Genomic DNA, 14647 nt, shown 5'->3' on the forward strand with positions numbered 1-14647 from the left:
TCACCCAGTCAGCCCTAACTATAAGCTTTGTCAAAAAGGAAGGTTTTAAGCCTGGTCTTAAAAATAGAGAGGGTGTCCGCCTCCCGAACCCAAACTGGGAGCTGGTTCCACAGGAGAGGTGCCTGATAACTGAAGGCTCTGCCTCCCATTCTACTTTTAGAGATTCTAGGAACAACAAGTAAGCCTGCAGTCTGAGAGCGAAGAGTTCTGCTAGGGTAATATGGTACTATCAGGTCTTTAAGATATGATGGAGATTGGTTGTTAAGAGCTTTATATGTCAGAAGAAGGATTTTGAATTCTAATTCAAAATCCTTAAATATGTGTCATTAAGCATTAAAAAAACAAATCACGTGTAATAAATCATGTTAATTTTAAATTGAAAATTAAGGACAGAAAATGTGTTTTCATTTTTATTTATTTACTTCTAATTTTATTGGTTATTTCCTGTCATTGCACAATTTGGCACCCCAGCTGCTGAAACATCTGTCTCTCGCTTGAATTTTTCGTCAAATCAAAGTGAAATTAATGTTACCGATTGAATATTCGCTGTAATAAATATCAGCCGAATGTTCAGTTTTCTGGGTTACCAGTTGCCATGGTGATCTAGCCGGGTAAAAAGAGAGCCACCGTCATGACACTGAAAACTCGTTAGGCTGAACACACCTCACCAACCCACTGATCTTGCTTCATAGTACAGCCTTCTGGTGGTGGGCAGAAATTACTTCTATTAACAAATGGTTCCTGTGCTTGAGAACTAATTGGTTCTCCACCCACTTAAGTGGTTCCTGATTGGACGTTAACTAGTCCAGTGCTGCAGAAAACTCCAACAGTCACCACACCTGGATTAAAACTGCACTTAAAGGCTGTGGCTCTCCTTGTTTTTGCACATTTTGTGTTTGACTGGTTGCACCCATCAGTGGAAACACCCAACTCAGAGGTTTAATAATGTGTGTAATGAGGCATTTATTTTGACAGCCTCCACCTCACCCACACCCAAAGATTACTTGTTATTTTGAGCGGTTTACTTCGCATGTTGGAACAACACCCACACGCCTTACTTTCCTTTTCAGCTTTGCCTCCTTTGTTAATCATATTTAACCAGCAAATAACTGCAAAAAATCAAAAGTACCTGGGCTTTTGTGTTGCTTTTCTTTCCTCTGGCAGAGCTGGGACACAACACCGCAACGAGATCAAAAGTTTTCAAGTACAAAAGAATTTAATGGAACACTTTTTCAGACTTCAGATCTTGCAGGGGCATGCCTTTTATTATTTCCGGGGAGAATGAAAATAACAGCAGAGAATAGGAAGAGGAAACATGATCATCAAGACTGAGCTTAATTGGGAAAAAAAACGCAAAAAAACATTGCGACTGTTGTCAAAGGGAGCCGAGGAGAAAGGTCATGACTTATTACACACATTTCAAAACGTGGAAAACACAGTTCAGTCGGTGAAAGATCTCTTGATGAAGTCACGAACGCACAGAGGTTGACAAACAAGTGATGAGACAATAAGAAAGAAAAAGTAGATTAAAATTGGCCACCGCTTCCCTCGGTAGGGAATTTGCATGGAAATGTAAATATTTTACCAGGTAAAGTACCTGAACCTTCTGATGGTTAAACTGCAACTGAAAACACAGTCAAGGCTGAACGTGCTACTTTTTGTTTTGTTTTTTAAAGATCAGTCAATGAGAACTTAAAAAAGAAAGTCTGATGTGAATGTGCATGCAAACATCTCAACACCGTTTGAAAGTCAGTTTAAATCTAATGTGTGCTGTTCTTTTAAACTAATAAAATTCCAGAATTATTTATTAAACCTAAATTAAAGTATTGGGTGACATTTGTGTAACTTGAAATATTTCTAAAATTCGACTACTTGGTGTATAATTTGTAAAAATGGTGTATAATGTGTTCCTCACATCAAACTGCCCAATTCAATAAATATGTTAATATTATAACACACCAATAATTTAAAACAGTGTCTGTGAGTTAAATCATCAAATTTGTGCCATATTAAAATAATCTTCAACACCATCTTGGGGATTTTAAGTATATAAATAAGTAATGTAACATTGCTTGTTCAACAGAGTGTCCAATGTGCGCATTGTTTAATAGAAAAAATACATCCCAAAACAAACCGTGGAGGACAGCAAGGTGTGACGTAAAATCCTAAATTCACATGACCAGTGAGACAACAGGGAACTAAAAGATGGCTGTAGGTTGTAGAGTGCTCTATATGTCGGGATTTTAGGAAAGTAAACCTTCTATCACGTTTAATTACAGGGAAAGTAACATGTTTTTTAATTTAAAAAACTTCAATTCACCTCCATTTTGGAGATTTTTTTCCTCATGTGGACAGAATTTAAAGGTGCACCTTTGTGCTACTGATGAAGGAAAAGGGTTTAAATACATTTTTACATTATATAGGTCCATTAACAAATAGCTACACAAACAACAGTTTTTGTTCACAGTCATGCTTCACGCTAACTGCTCCTCAACAAATCATCTATATTAAACTGCTCAATAATTCTGCATGTAAGGGGCACAAAAACAAACGGGACGAGATATCATTAAAACCAAGGCAGACCACATTAAATGCAGCTCAAATTCTTTCTTTTTTTGCCCCTTTTGGTTATAAACTGTTTAACAATTATTTGAAATCAGGGTTTATTTAAAGGTTTATACTCAAGACATCAATTGGATATATCCATTAATAAGAAAGAACATTTTTGAAAGGATTCTCAGTTACTGCACTTCGCCCCTGATGAGGAAAACGTGACAAAAGTGCGACCACAAACCTCTGCAGTACATTTACACACATTTACAGGTCCATGAGTCCTGCGTCCGACCCGCTCAGACGCAACATCACGGATAAAAAAACAGACAACAACCATCTCTTGGAGAACAGTTTCGGACATCTGTCTTGTGCATTTAGGTGTCGGCTCTACACTACTTCTATCCGTGGTAACGTTGTATATCTCTCCTGTCAGCAGTAACAGAGTCTGCGTGATTTCTCTTCTTCTTCGTCGGTGCAACAGCGCCCTCTTCTGTCTGAACCTGAGTCTCCTGCCAGCTGAAGACGCCCCATCACTGCTTTAGGCCACAACACCGTGAGTCAAACTGACTGTAACCACACTGTACATATACATGGAGTGTATACATATTCAAACCACCACAGAGGAAAAAGATCAAACTTTCCTCACCCCGCTCCCTCCCTACCGCTCTAAGTGTTTTCCAACCTTGACTCATGGTTTTCCGTTGACGCTGCCGGCAGACGAGGAGTTCTTGTTGCGGCTCAGCCAGGACGGCAGGAGGCTGCGGGGCCTCGGCGGCCGGGCGGGGGCCTGCGCCAGGCGGACCATGCGCGGTGAACGCCACACCTTAATGGTGGAGTCGTCGCTGGCGGACAGCAGCAGCTCCTGGTCGGCGGGGCTGAACGCCACCGAGTTCACCACGTCGTCGTGCGCCAGACGAGCCAGACAGATGTTGTAGTGACGATCCCAGATGTAGCCATGTTTGTCTTCTGCTCCACTACAGATAGGAGATCAGTGGGGAAAGTCAGTGAAGGAAGTTATTCTAACCCTGCTGTCAAAGGACTGGCTTTATTACAGTCACTGTTGATTAATCTGACAATGAATTTCATAATTATTTGTCCATTTATTTGGAATTATTTTAAAAAAGTGACATTTCTAGAGCTAAAACTGATGTCTTGAAAGTTCTTGTTTGGCTGATTAACAGCCCCAATCCTGGAGAAGCTTCCTTTACTATCAAATCAAACAGCAAACATGGGTCATTCTATGTGTCAAAATGATTTTTCAAATATACAGTCATTAACAAAATTCAGCAGCTGTAGTCAATCGTAATCACTCACAAGAAGTTAAGAAGCCATGACATGAATAAAATGTAATAAACACCGCTATCTACATCACTCAAATTGATAATTAACTTTGCTGTATGCAATAAATCTATGAAAGAATTGAAATTGATCGTAGTTTTTTTGTAACAAATAAAATTGGTGCAGTTTTAAGGAGTCCATCAGAAAATTAAGAGTTTATAGTAGTCATTGAAAACTTAATACTGCATGTCTTTACAAATATTTTTAGATTATGGGCACAGTTTTCAGTTTCGGTAAAGCATTTGGTAAAGTTTAGTAAAATTTCTGCATAAAAATACATGAATTATGGAAGAAACTTTCAGGCAAATCAGAGATGTTCGAGCAGAAATTGTTGTAAAAATGTGATGATTTGAGATGGATTGATTCACATTTGTAAAGGTGGAACCAGACTATTTTTTTTTAGCATTTTTTAAAACATTTCACACCACCATGAAAGTTTAACAATGTGAACCCAAAGCTGCACAGAAGGGCTGAATTTGAATTTGAATCTTTATGCTTCATGATTACTTGAAACATGCAGTAAATAATAATAAATATACAAAAAGGCTCCTTCTGAAAAAAGGAGCCTCATCTACACACACTGATGAGTCCAAACACTATGATCTATATTAATATGCAGCTCTCCCTCTATTGATCATTAGTGGTCTGTACAGTGACCCCAAACATTTAGTTATTTCTGAGATGCTTAGACCCAAACAACGGCTGCAATAAATGTCAGTGTCGTCTTTACATCTCCCCATTTTCCTACATGCAACGTAGTTACCATGAGAACAGACTGGTAGCTCTTTAATATATACCGGATCATGCTATAAGGCCGTATTTGCTTCATCTATGACTGGTTTTCTTTATGTTTTGGTTCAATAAACTGTGGATGAATGGTACAGTAGCACTTTGTATCTATTATATTTGCAGTCTTACATTCAAACATATTTGAGTTCTTACTAATCTTACAGGTTGTTTTCCAATACATCATGAATCTTTATTAGGTACTTCTCAAGACACCAACTGCCAGCTGTTGTGACTCATTTGGACATTTTCCTGTTTTCACGGCTAATAAACAGCTGAAAATCCCCCTAGCTTTCATACAACGTGTAATCAATACCCCCCCACAGGGCAAATATTCTTATATCTATGGTGGGTGGATAATAAACAAGACATTTTTGCAGTTGGATCAATTTTACACAGAAACGGTGGAAAATCTTCAGAAATGTGTTCAGTTATGTTTTTCATCTCCTGATGCTGAATCATTTCTCACTGTCTGGTAGGATCGTGTAGTTTCTATCTTCTTGTTTTTCTTTTTCTCACACTTACGACTGAGCAGTTCCTGAGCATTAAGTTAGAAAACCCCTAACTTACACCTCTGTGTCTCAAAGCGCCATCTTTGGTCATATAAGCTAGCATTCGGTTTTGATTTATGTGACCATTCACACATCAACACTGCTGCTAAAAAAAGTACGTCATGCGTGCAAAGACGAGAACTGTGATGCCCATTTCCACAGAATATGCCAGCATAGAAACAGAAATTTCTCTACGTCATGGGCAGTCAAATCACAAATTACAACCTACTGCAGCATCATTTCCATGGTAAAGACTGCATGTGTGAAAGCTGCCACTAAAGAGGTCAAATATGTTGGAAAAAGTACACACCTGGCAACAAAGTCTCTGCTGACATCGAGGAAGATAAAGAAGCACTCATCGTTAGGCGTGAAGGCTCGGTGAGCACGTAGACTTCTTCTCTCCTCCCTCAAACTCTTCAGGTCGATGACGTGCAGGTCTATCTCCTCGGCGATGGGAGGTGGAGCCATGGGGTCGGAGATCACACATCCGGCTGGCCAGGCTCGACTATTCACATACAGGTATCTGAACAACGACAGCACAGGAGGGAAGTTTGAATCATATTATCATATATGATCTGCAGAGTCGATGCATGATCTTAGATCGGCACACAGATACAGTGGTCCCTCACCATATCGCGGCTCACTTCGCAGTCTCACTGTATCATGGATTTTTAAATTGCATTTGGTATCGCAGATTTTTTGCTATATCGCAGGATTTTGCGGTACTCTGTAGCTGGCAGATGCTTTTATTTTGACAGGTGCAGAGAAAATGTGACAGGAAGTCATCAAGCACACTGGGCTTCATACTCAGGGTCCTGACAACTTAACACTTAACCAAACTAACTGGGCTGATTAAACCACAAAAACACAATAAAACACTAATAACACTATAACAAAAACATAAACCACAATAATGACATTTAAACCCCCAACACCCCGAACTCCCATGGTGCATTGCAGCACAACAGTTCAGTCATAGCGACTGGCTCTGCGATCACTAAATTTGTTCAATTATTTTTGCAGTAAAATAATCATTTTCTAGCCTAAAAGTTGAAAACAATATAAAAAATACACAAAAAATAATAATTAAAACATATTAAAAGAATATTTAATGGAAATAACCTGCGTAGCGTACAGCGCTGGGCTCTGATTGGCTCAGCGACAGTAGCATCAGTCTCCTCTGTCTCCTGTGTGTAGCGGCATTCAGCATCTCACTTTGTCCATTTCATACAGACGTCTGATCATAGTGTTGCTCTGTGGTATTATATGGTGTGTGGGGAGGGTTTATAAAGCCTTAAAATATATATAAATAATAAAATAAATATTGCAGATTGTCACCTATCTGTCTGGAACGTAACCCCCACGATAGACAAGGGACCACTGTATCTGTTTTTTTAGCAGTGTAAAGGCCCAAGTACAAGACTTTTTGGGTTCTGGATTTTTAAGGCTGATGCCAACACCAATTTTAGCATGAAAAATCCAGATATGTTGTATATCTTGTGATATTATTTACATAAACATACATGTATATATATTAAACTTTCTACAGACGTGATATGTAGCATTGTTAGCTTCATCAGTCTGTTAAAGTGACAGCATTCTGACATAGTTCACTTCTCCATTAATGCTCTTCACAACTTCTTTCACACACACTCACTACAGTAACAGAGAAAGTCACAGTTTGGATGCAATATTAGTCATTCATATGAGAATGAACAGACTATCTAGTGATCTATAATACATTATCAAACTGTACAAATAACAAAAATATTTATGATTTCCCTAATCATTCTAAATTCTGTCTACATTTGATGACAATCTAACTACTACTTTACAGTTAAAGTGGGCCGCTATCTAACAAATGACACATTTAGACACATGCATATTAATCAGCACTCCAGACACATTTTCAATGACCACAGTTTTGTTTACACTGGTGCTGTGATGTTCATGCAGTGTTTCCAAACCTGTTCGACCACAAAGCTAGATAAACACTGTAGTCTCAAATAGTGCTGTGTATTGTATGAACAACAACCACAAAACACAAAAGCATATGGGCACTGTTGTATGACGTATATTTTGCAACGTGATTTATTTACCTGTGGTCTGGTGAAAGGCCCATACCGATGATATGGCCGTGGATATCAATAACATGGTCGAGGGAATCAAAAAACTCCTCTGAACTCCGCTCTTCTCCGAGTACAGGACCAGACGTGGTCATCTGGTCGGGCTTGATTAGCTTAATACCTAGAAAAGAAGAGCAAACACCACATGAGACACTGGCTTTATTGGATTCTTTGTTGTCTCTCTGATAAATCATTTTAAGGATGCGCTGCTGTATATTTAAGGTCATGTCTGCAAACTCTGGTTTCACTGCAGCACTGTGTTAACAATCATACCTATCTGGTGAGGAGAGTACGTAAGGCTGCCGGTGGTGAAGAGTAAATAAGTTTTGTCCTCTCCTTCACTGGGCTCAGAAGGCTCATTGAAGCTGGGGTCTGGGGCCTTCGTGTGGAGTCTGCCCATCATCTGAGCCACCTGGGTCTCGATCCCCAGCTCCATCTGACCCACATTTTTACAACTCTGAGTGGAAAAAGCACAAAAAAAGTAGAATGAACTAAAGGAATGCCTCAAAAAAACTGAACAAAACGCTGGAGTTTTACACCCAGCTCACATGTAAAACGTGCTCCAGGCCTGAGATGGTGGGTTGAGGGATGCGGGCAGATGTTATGCTGCGGCTCTTCGCTTCCCTCTGACGCTCATCTTCCTCGTCTTCTTCCTCGTCTTCCTCTTCACTCCCGGAGGTCCCCAGGTCAAAGAGGAGAGGCTGGTGCTGCTGCTGCTGGAGCCCTTTCTGCCTTCGAGCCTGAGACTGAGCCTCGTAGTCCAGCAGGAGGTCCGGGTTGTCATGACGACGACAGTGGGCCACCATCACCGTACGAATAGTGCTGGCGTTGATGTTTTGGATCTTGAAAAGGCGCTTGACAACGTTGACGTTCTCCGATTCGATATCCTGTCGGGGAAAAGGAAATACATAAGAGAGAAGATTGGTGTGTATTTAAAATGTGTTTCATTCGTCTAACTGGGTCTCACCTGGAAGGCTTTGTTGAGCCACAGCACAGAGCAGGACGTCATGTTGCCGATCCAGTGCAGGTTCCCAGAGATCAGGTGGGTCTCATTCAGCCAGCAGCCAAACACATCATACGGCTTGTTTCTAACCCGCGACAACAGCGTGTAATTTTCTGTAGTGGGGAATCACATGGGGAAATTAAGACTCATGAAAATACACACATTGATGAAACTCTTAGCTGAAACATTTTAATGGACTCTTGTGAGCCATGGTTGACTGTGTCTATGTGTTTCCAGAGAATAAATACAGTGTAGTAAGTTTAGGTGCATGTTTGTCCTCAATAAAAGTGACTAAAAATGATGATTTACCAACTCTGACATATAATACAGTGGTCCCTCGTCTATCGTGGGGGTTACGTTCCATAGTTTTTTTTATTCTTACCCAGACTAATGACAGCAATTTCCCCAGAAGACGAGTGGTGTGGGCCCAGGTAGACGCCAGACACAAGCAGCAGGCTGTCATCAGCGTTAAACTGGGAGAACTGGGTGTAGCCCCAGTTAAACTGCCGCATGCTGGAGCTGTGCACCAGTGAGATATTACCATCTGGACGCTCAGTGTCCCACAGCTGCACACAAAAAGAAGCGAGAGGACAAGTTTGGAAATGAGTGAGCAGGTGATAAAGAAGGCGACAGCTGTAGGAGGGAAATCAAGGACATTCTATAAAAACGATCTGTTTAACGTCACAAAAATAATCATCAGACCCTAAAAAGGACTTTATAAAAATGCCCCAAGACTTTACCTTTAAGCTGACAAACCTGCTATGGTTACTTCTGATATCACCCTATTTTTGCAGCTATTTTTCGAAAAATTATTGACTGGGCTTAAAATGTTATTATCTGCTTTGCCTGTTTCTGCTGCTTCCCAGAAATAGTACCAAAATAAGATTTAGTATAATAGGTAAGGCACTTAACACAGTTGGAAAAACAGTATATAAGAACAGAAATTGTCAAAAAGAAAATTACTGATTTGGCCCCAAAATATGTGCTTTAAAGCAGGTACATCAACAAATTAAGTTAGTAAGTAAGTAAAATTTATTTATACAGCACCTTTCACAGATATAAAATCGCAAGGTGCTTTACAACAATAACAAAACAAGGATAAAAACAAAAACAATAATGCTAAAGATATTAAACTGTTAAAACAGGGGAGCAGCAGCTAAAATAAAGTGCATCAAAACAATAAACAAAATAAAGCAGGGACGTCAACAACAGGCCTGTCGGAATAAAAACGTTAAAAGCTCCGCAGGAGTCGACTGATCTCAGCTGCAGAGGGAAAGCATTCCACAGGTTTGGTGCAAGAGCTTAGAAAGAACAGTCACCACGGGTTTTATACTGGGAACGAGGGACAGCAAGTAAAGCTGTACTGTTATGCAAGAACTCTATTGAACACAGTCCTCGTCACGCTGGCAGGAAGTCAGAAAATAAGAAGTAGCCTCAGCGATCTTTTGATGTTTACCTTCACAGTGCAGTCTTTGGAGCAGGATGAGAACCGGTGGCCCCTGTGAGAGAAAGCCAGGTGGAGGACCTGGTCGCTGTGTTCCCTCAGCGTCTGCACCTCCACACAGGGGATGCAGTCGAACAGACGCTTGAACTCCCGATACCACGACACAGCCGCTGCACACACAGGCAGATTTGGAGTTTATGTGATAACTAACCGTAAACACTGGCTCTGAATTTCTTCACTGTAAAACACATGACTGTAAATGCTAACCTGGGTGTCGGGGAACGCAGCGTGGGATGCGGTAGTAGCTGTAGAACAGCTCCCGCCACAAGAACTCATCTCTGGAGACAGCGAGCCACTGTCTGCAGGTCTGACCGGCTCTCAGCACGGCATCGTGGGGCAGACGCAGGAAGATCTCCAACACCAGGCTGTCTGGCAGAGCTGGGCCACACTCCATCCTAACATCCTGATGGACACACAAACACACACACACACACACACACACACACACACACACACACACACACACACACTTCAAGAAGAGCGCTAGGAAAAAGCTGTAAAGAATGCTTTCAAGAACAATGTCATGGATGGTGGACCATGCCCATTTATTCTCCACTTATCAGGCTGTTTTGGGAGGAAGTGTCCAAAACTATCTCCAAAGCACTCGGCTTTGAGGTTAATATGTCCGTCCCCACACTATACCTCGGACTTCCCTCAGGGGATCTAAACAAGAATGACACATATTTACTAAAGATCTTTATGGCAGCCGGCAAGAAAATGATCACAAGATGCTGGCTTCAAGAACACACTGGATATCTTTATAAATATTGTGAACCCGTTACATGATAAGATAAGTTTTATTGATCCCACAGTGGGGAAAGTTCACCGCTACAGCAGCACCAAAAGAAAAAACATAAAGACAGTACAAGAATAAATAAGAAAAATAGAATGAATAAGAAAAAAAACACAGTACAAAAATTGTAGCCAGAAAACAGCAAAAAACATAACAGCAGTCTCACCAGCTTTACACCAAAGAATGGATGTGTGCTGGAGCAACGACTGTAGAAAAGGAAACAGTAGAGAAAAGCTAAAAGTGCAAAAAAGTCGCTATATACAAAGAAAGGGGTCAGAGCTGCTGCAACTGGCTGCCACTCAGTCATAATCCGAGGCTACAAAAGGACATAGGGGAAGGATATTTTGAAAAATGGACCCTTTTCTTAGCCGAGTAACTTCAAAAACGCTATCTGCTTTAACCTGCCTAAGCGGGTGTATACAGACACATCTCTACTGTGTACTGTGTGCGTATAAGTGCACAGATATGGATGAGCGCATGTATTTATTTTATTTTAAAAAAAAATGTTTCCTATGCAAGTTGTTACTCCCTGACCTTGTTTTTTGTGTTCTGTATGTTTAATCATGTTTGTAACAAAAAATGAGAGAAAAAATAAAAATTTAAAAAATGTCATGGACAGGGTTTTTTTGTTTCCAAGGAAGGTAGGTTGTTCCAGACTGTCTGTCTCAGTTCTGTCACTCTCTGTTCCTGTTGCTGCTGGATATAGTTCTGATGACTCTGGATGTATTTGGGGATGTTGTCTCAAACTACAAACTGAATGTAGGGCCAATCTAATGGCACTGAAAATTATGGACAACAAAGTCTTAACTCTTATCATTATTGGGATATAATTAAAAAGTCTATTTTTGGCATTTTAAAAATGTTTCGTTTAAAGTAAAGTTGTCACAATCTAGCACCACAGCCTGTCAAACAGTTTATTACGCCATGTAATGACGAATCAAGATTAGTGAGAGCCTCCACTAGAGGGGACTGTTATGTTACATATCAATTTAAAGCATTTGTGCAAGTCTGCTTTTCAGTCAGGCCATTTGGGATATGGAAAGCTTCACTTCTGAGTATGACATAGTACAGGACATTTAAACACCTTAAATACAATTTGAAAACATGCCTGATGAATATTTCAGGTCTGAGGATCTGGTTGTTTAGTGCTGATAAAGTGTCTGGGTTTAGTAGTGTCCGGATTGCTGGTGCTGTGTGTGTTTCTGTTGCTGCTTTAGGTGTCCGTTTTTTTCCCCCAAAGTATACGATTTGCATCTACTACAACTGAATGTTATCTCTTATCTCTTTAACCAACGCATCACCGGTAGCCTCCGCCCAGGGACTACACATGAAAATGAGATTTTAGCTAGCTTTTCAGCTTTTGATGACACCTAGTGCAATACTTGTATTGTGCACTGTCTCTACTAAAAGAAAAAAATTAGTCAAGGAAAAAGAAATTCCACCATTATCTCTTAAGTAGCTTTACACTGTGAAAAAAACTTCAGTTAACAGTTTCCTTAACCCTTGTGTTGTCCTGCGGGTCAAAATTTATCCGTTTTAAAGTTTGAAAATGTGGAAAAATATATATATTTTCACAGTGAAACTTCTGATGTCCACATTTTCAACATTTTTGGGAAATATCTGAACATTTTTTGGTGGAAAAAAAATGTTAAAAATGTTTCTTAAGAACATTCACAAAAAAATCAACCAAAATCCAGCTAATTTCGCTGGATTTTGATAGATTTTTATGCAAATGTTCTTAAAGAAAATATTAACAGTTTTACTGATTGATATATATATATATATATATATATATATATATATATATATATATATATATATATATATATATATATATATATATATATATATATATAAATTAAAAAAATCATTTTAGATATTTTTAGGATTTTTTTGAAAGATTTGAATTTGGGGGATTTTTTAAAAATAAAACTTTTAAGGGAAATTTTTAAGGGATTATTGGAATTTTCTTCCTGAAGGTTTTGCAAATTTTCAGAAATTTGGGGAAATTTTTTTGCAGAATTTTTGGATTTTTTCAGACAAAGAAACAATATTTTTGGGGGCCCGTAAATGAGGACAACAAGAGGGTTAACTACTAACCTGTCTGTTTTGTCTTTTTGTTGTTGTATATAAGCTCCTGAATACTTGAATTTCTCTCAGAATTAATAAAGTATCTATCTATCTATCTATCTATCTATCTATCTATCTATCTATCTATCTATCTATCTATCTATCTATCATTTAAGCAAGTGATATGAAATGCTAAAACTCAAGAGTCTGTGTGTTTGTGGGTGCATTATTTAATCAACCCTAAATTTCAAGATTTCCCCAAATCCATCTTACAACTGTGGTGTCTTTATTACCATTTGAGTCTCCACTAGATAATAAAATACAATCCTTGGAGTTCAAGCCCCACTTGAACATCTAGAGTTTGCAAAAACTGCAACCAACAAGCTGGCATTCAGAAAGGCATCAAAACACACAGTATGTGCACACGCGTGACCCTAAAACCTATTCTGACTTGAGTCACTTGAGACGTGGCTCAAGTCATATGGAGTCTGAAAATGCTCTAAACAGACCATGATACTGTGGCATCAGATTTCGTCCAACCCCAGTTTACTGTCGCAGATGTCAAATAACACATCTGAAACACCCGGCAATTTACTACAGTAGAGCAAATGATCCTAAAATCCTGTCAGTATGCAACATAGTTTAACCCTGTGCACCCATAAATAACTTGAGGCTCCCTCTCTAATGGGACTAATTCGAGGCTAACAGCTGTTACAATGTGCTGTCAGAACAGTCCATTAAAGACACCTTCACTATGTTTAGCATGCCAGTCAATCTGCAACTCCTCTGTTAGTTTAAACGTAGATTAGTTCTGTAGCTGTGAAAGAAAACGGCAGTATGACAAGCAAATGACACATCTGAGTCCTCCTCAGAGTCCCTGCTGGAACAGAGCCATGTTAGCGTGGCAACTCGTGACTTACAGGATAAAAAGTAGGGAAAAAATGAAGAATTTCATGCACATTGAATTCTATAAAATACATTCGTCACCATCGCTAACTCGTGAGTGAATTCACTCAGCTGTTCTTTGCTCAACTGCTCCGTCGTGTGAAGATGACCTAACATGGACATTTTTTTTCCGCTGTGCGTGAAATTCATAACAAGTTGCCTTTTCCCCTGAAAGCACACAGGTTTGGTCTCCACGCAAAAAACAGACACGTTAACTAGTCAAAGACCTGATAATTACTGCACGTTTGTATGTTTGTCAATGAAAACCAATAACGAACTCAGACTACAGATGCGCTACACACAGATATCTATCAAGCTAGCGGTAAGCTAGCTAACTTGTTACCATCCAGCTAGCTGTTAGCTGACATTTGTTTTCAACTTTTAGCTGCACCTGACGACGTTTGAATCTGACAGCGTGCTGTTATTCTCATAAATCATAGCCTTCGTTGCACGAGTTAATTGGCTTGGCTAAGTACAAAGTTGATGACAAACTGTGACCCACCTGCTGGATCAAAGTATGCTGGAGAGAAAAATCCAACTGCTGGCTGGCGCTAACGGCTAGCCACAGAAATATGACAACAATCCCCCAGCAGCAAGGCTCGACCAACAGATGGCAGAATAATCACAGCAAGGCCCACTCAATCGATTCAAGACTTAAAGATTGCTGCTGCTTTTTATGTCTAGCACAAAATATTGCAAGATTAAAGTTAGTTTTCCCTTTTACAGAGAAAATTGCCTGTATATCTACACATATAATATAGAGTAAACTGGAGTCAGCAGCCCTCCTGAACACTAGATATAGTCATTTATCTTTTTTATTTATTTTTTATTTTCTGTTTTCTTTTTATAATGGCCTTGCTACTCTCTGTTCAGGCAAATCAAGGGAGCTGGTTTTAAGGTAAGGTGTAATATTCTGACAGTACATAATAAGCATCTGTGCTGTTTTGTCGTTTGTTTTACAGGAATACACATATACAA

At 39.5% G+C, this 14647-nt stretch overlaps 1 protein-coding gene across 2 annotated transcripts; it reads right to left on the bottom strand.

Annotated features, from left to right (window-relative positions):
* Window positions 1-1238: 1238 nt before the first annotated feature.
* fbxw5 (F-box and WD repeat domain containing 5) lies at window positions 1239-14287 on the bottom strand. Of its 2 annotated transcripts, none has more exons than XM_023282802.2 (10): window positions 14172-14287; window positions 10069-10264; window positions 9814-9971; window positions 8740-8923; window positions 8322-8470; window positions 7903-8241; window positions 7628-7811; window positions 7328-7475; window positions 5539-5751; window positions 1239-3527 (listed from the first exon to the last, which is right to left on the bottom strand). In XM_023282802.2, exons 2-10 carry the CDS (start codon window positions 10253-10255, stop codon window positions 3242-3244), a joined length of 1848 nt encoding a protein of 615 aa, XP_023138570.2. In that variant the 5' UTR covers window positions 10256-10264; window positions 14172-14287; the 3' UTR covers window positions 1239-3241. The 2 variants fall into 2 exon arrangements, with proteins under 2 accessions (XP_023138570.2, XP_054875456.1); XM_055019481.1 differs by lacking the exon at window positions 14172-14287 and adding an exon at window positions 10504-10521.
* Window positions 14288-14647: the final 360 nt, after the last annotated feature.

The sequence above is a fragment of the Amphiprion ocellaris genome, chromosome 17, assembly GCF_022539595.1.
Source record: "Amphiprion ocellaris isolate individual 3 ecotype Okinawa chromosome 17, ASM2253959v1, whole genome shotgun sequence".
Lineage (NCBI taxonomy): Eukaryota > Metazoa > Chordata > Actinopteri > Pomacentridae > Amphiprion > Amphiprion ocellaris.

What these genes read in the sequence shown, in the direction of transcription:
- fbxw5 (XM_023282802.2), bottom strand. Translation starts at nt 10,255, where the DNA reads ATGGAGTGTGGCCCAGCTCTGCCAGACAGCCTGGTGTTGGAGATCTTC. An exon ending in GGCTCAACAAAGCCTTCCAG is followed by an intron (nt 8,242 to 8,321) that starts GTGAGACCCAGT and finishes TTTCCCCGACAG; the next exon opens with GATATCGAATCGGAGAACGT. An exon ending in GTACTCTCCTCACCAGATAG is followed by an intron (nt 7,476 to 7,627) that starts GTATGATTGTTA and finishes CTTCTTTTCTAG; the next exon opens with GTATTAAGCTAATCAAGCCC.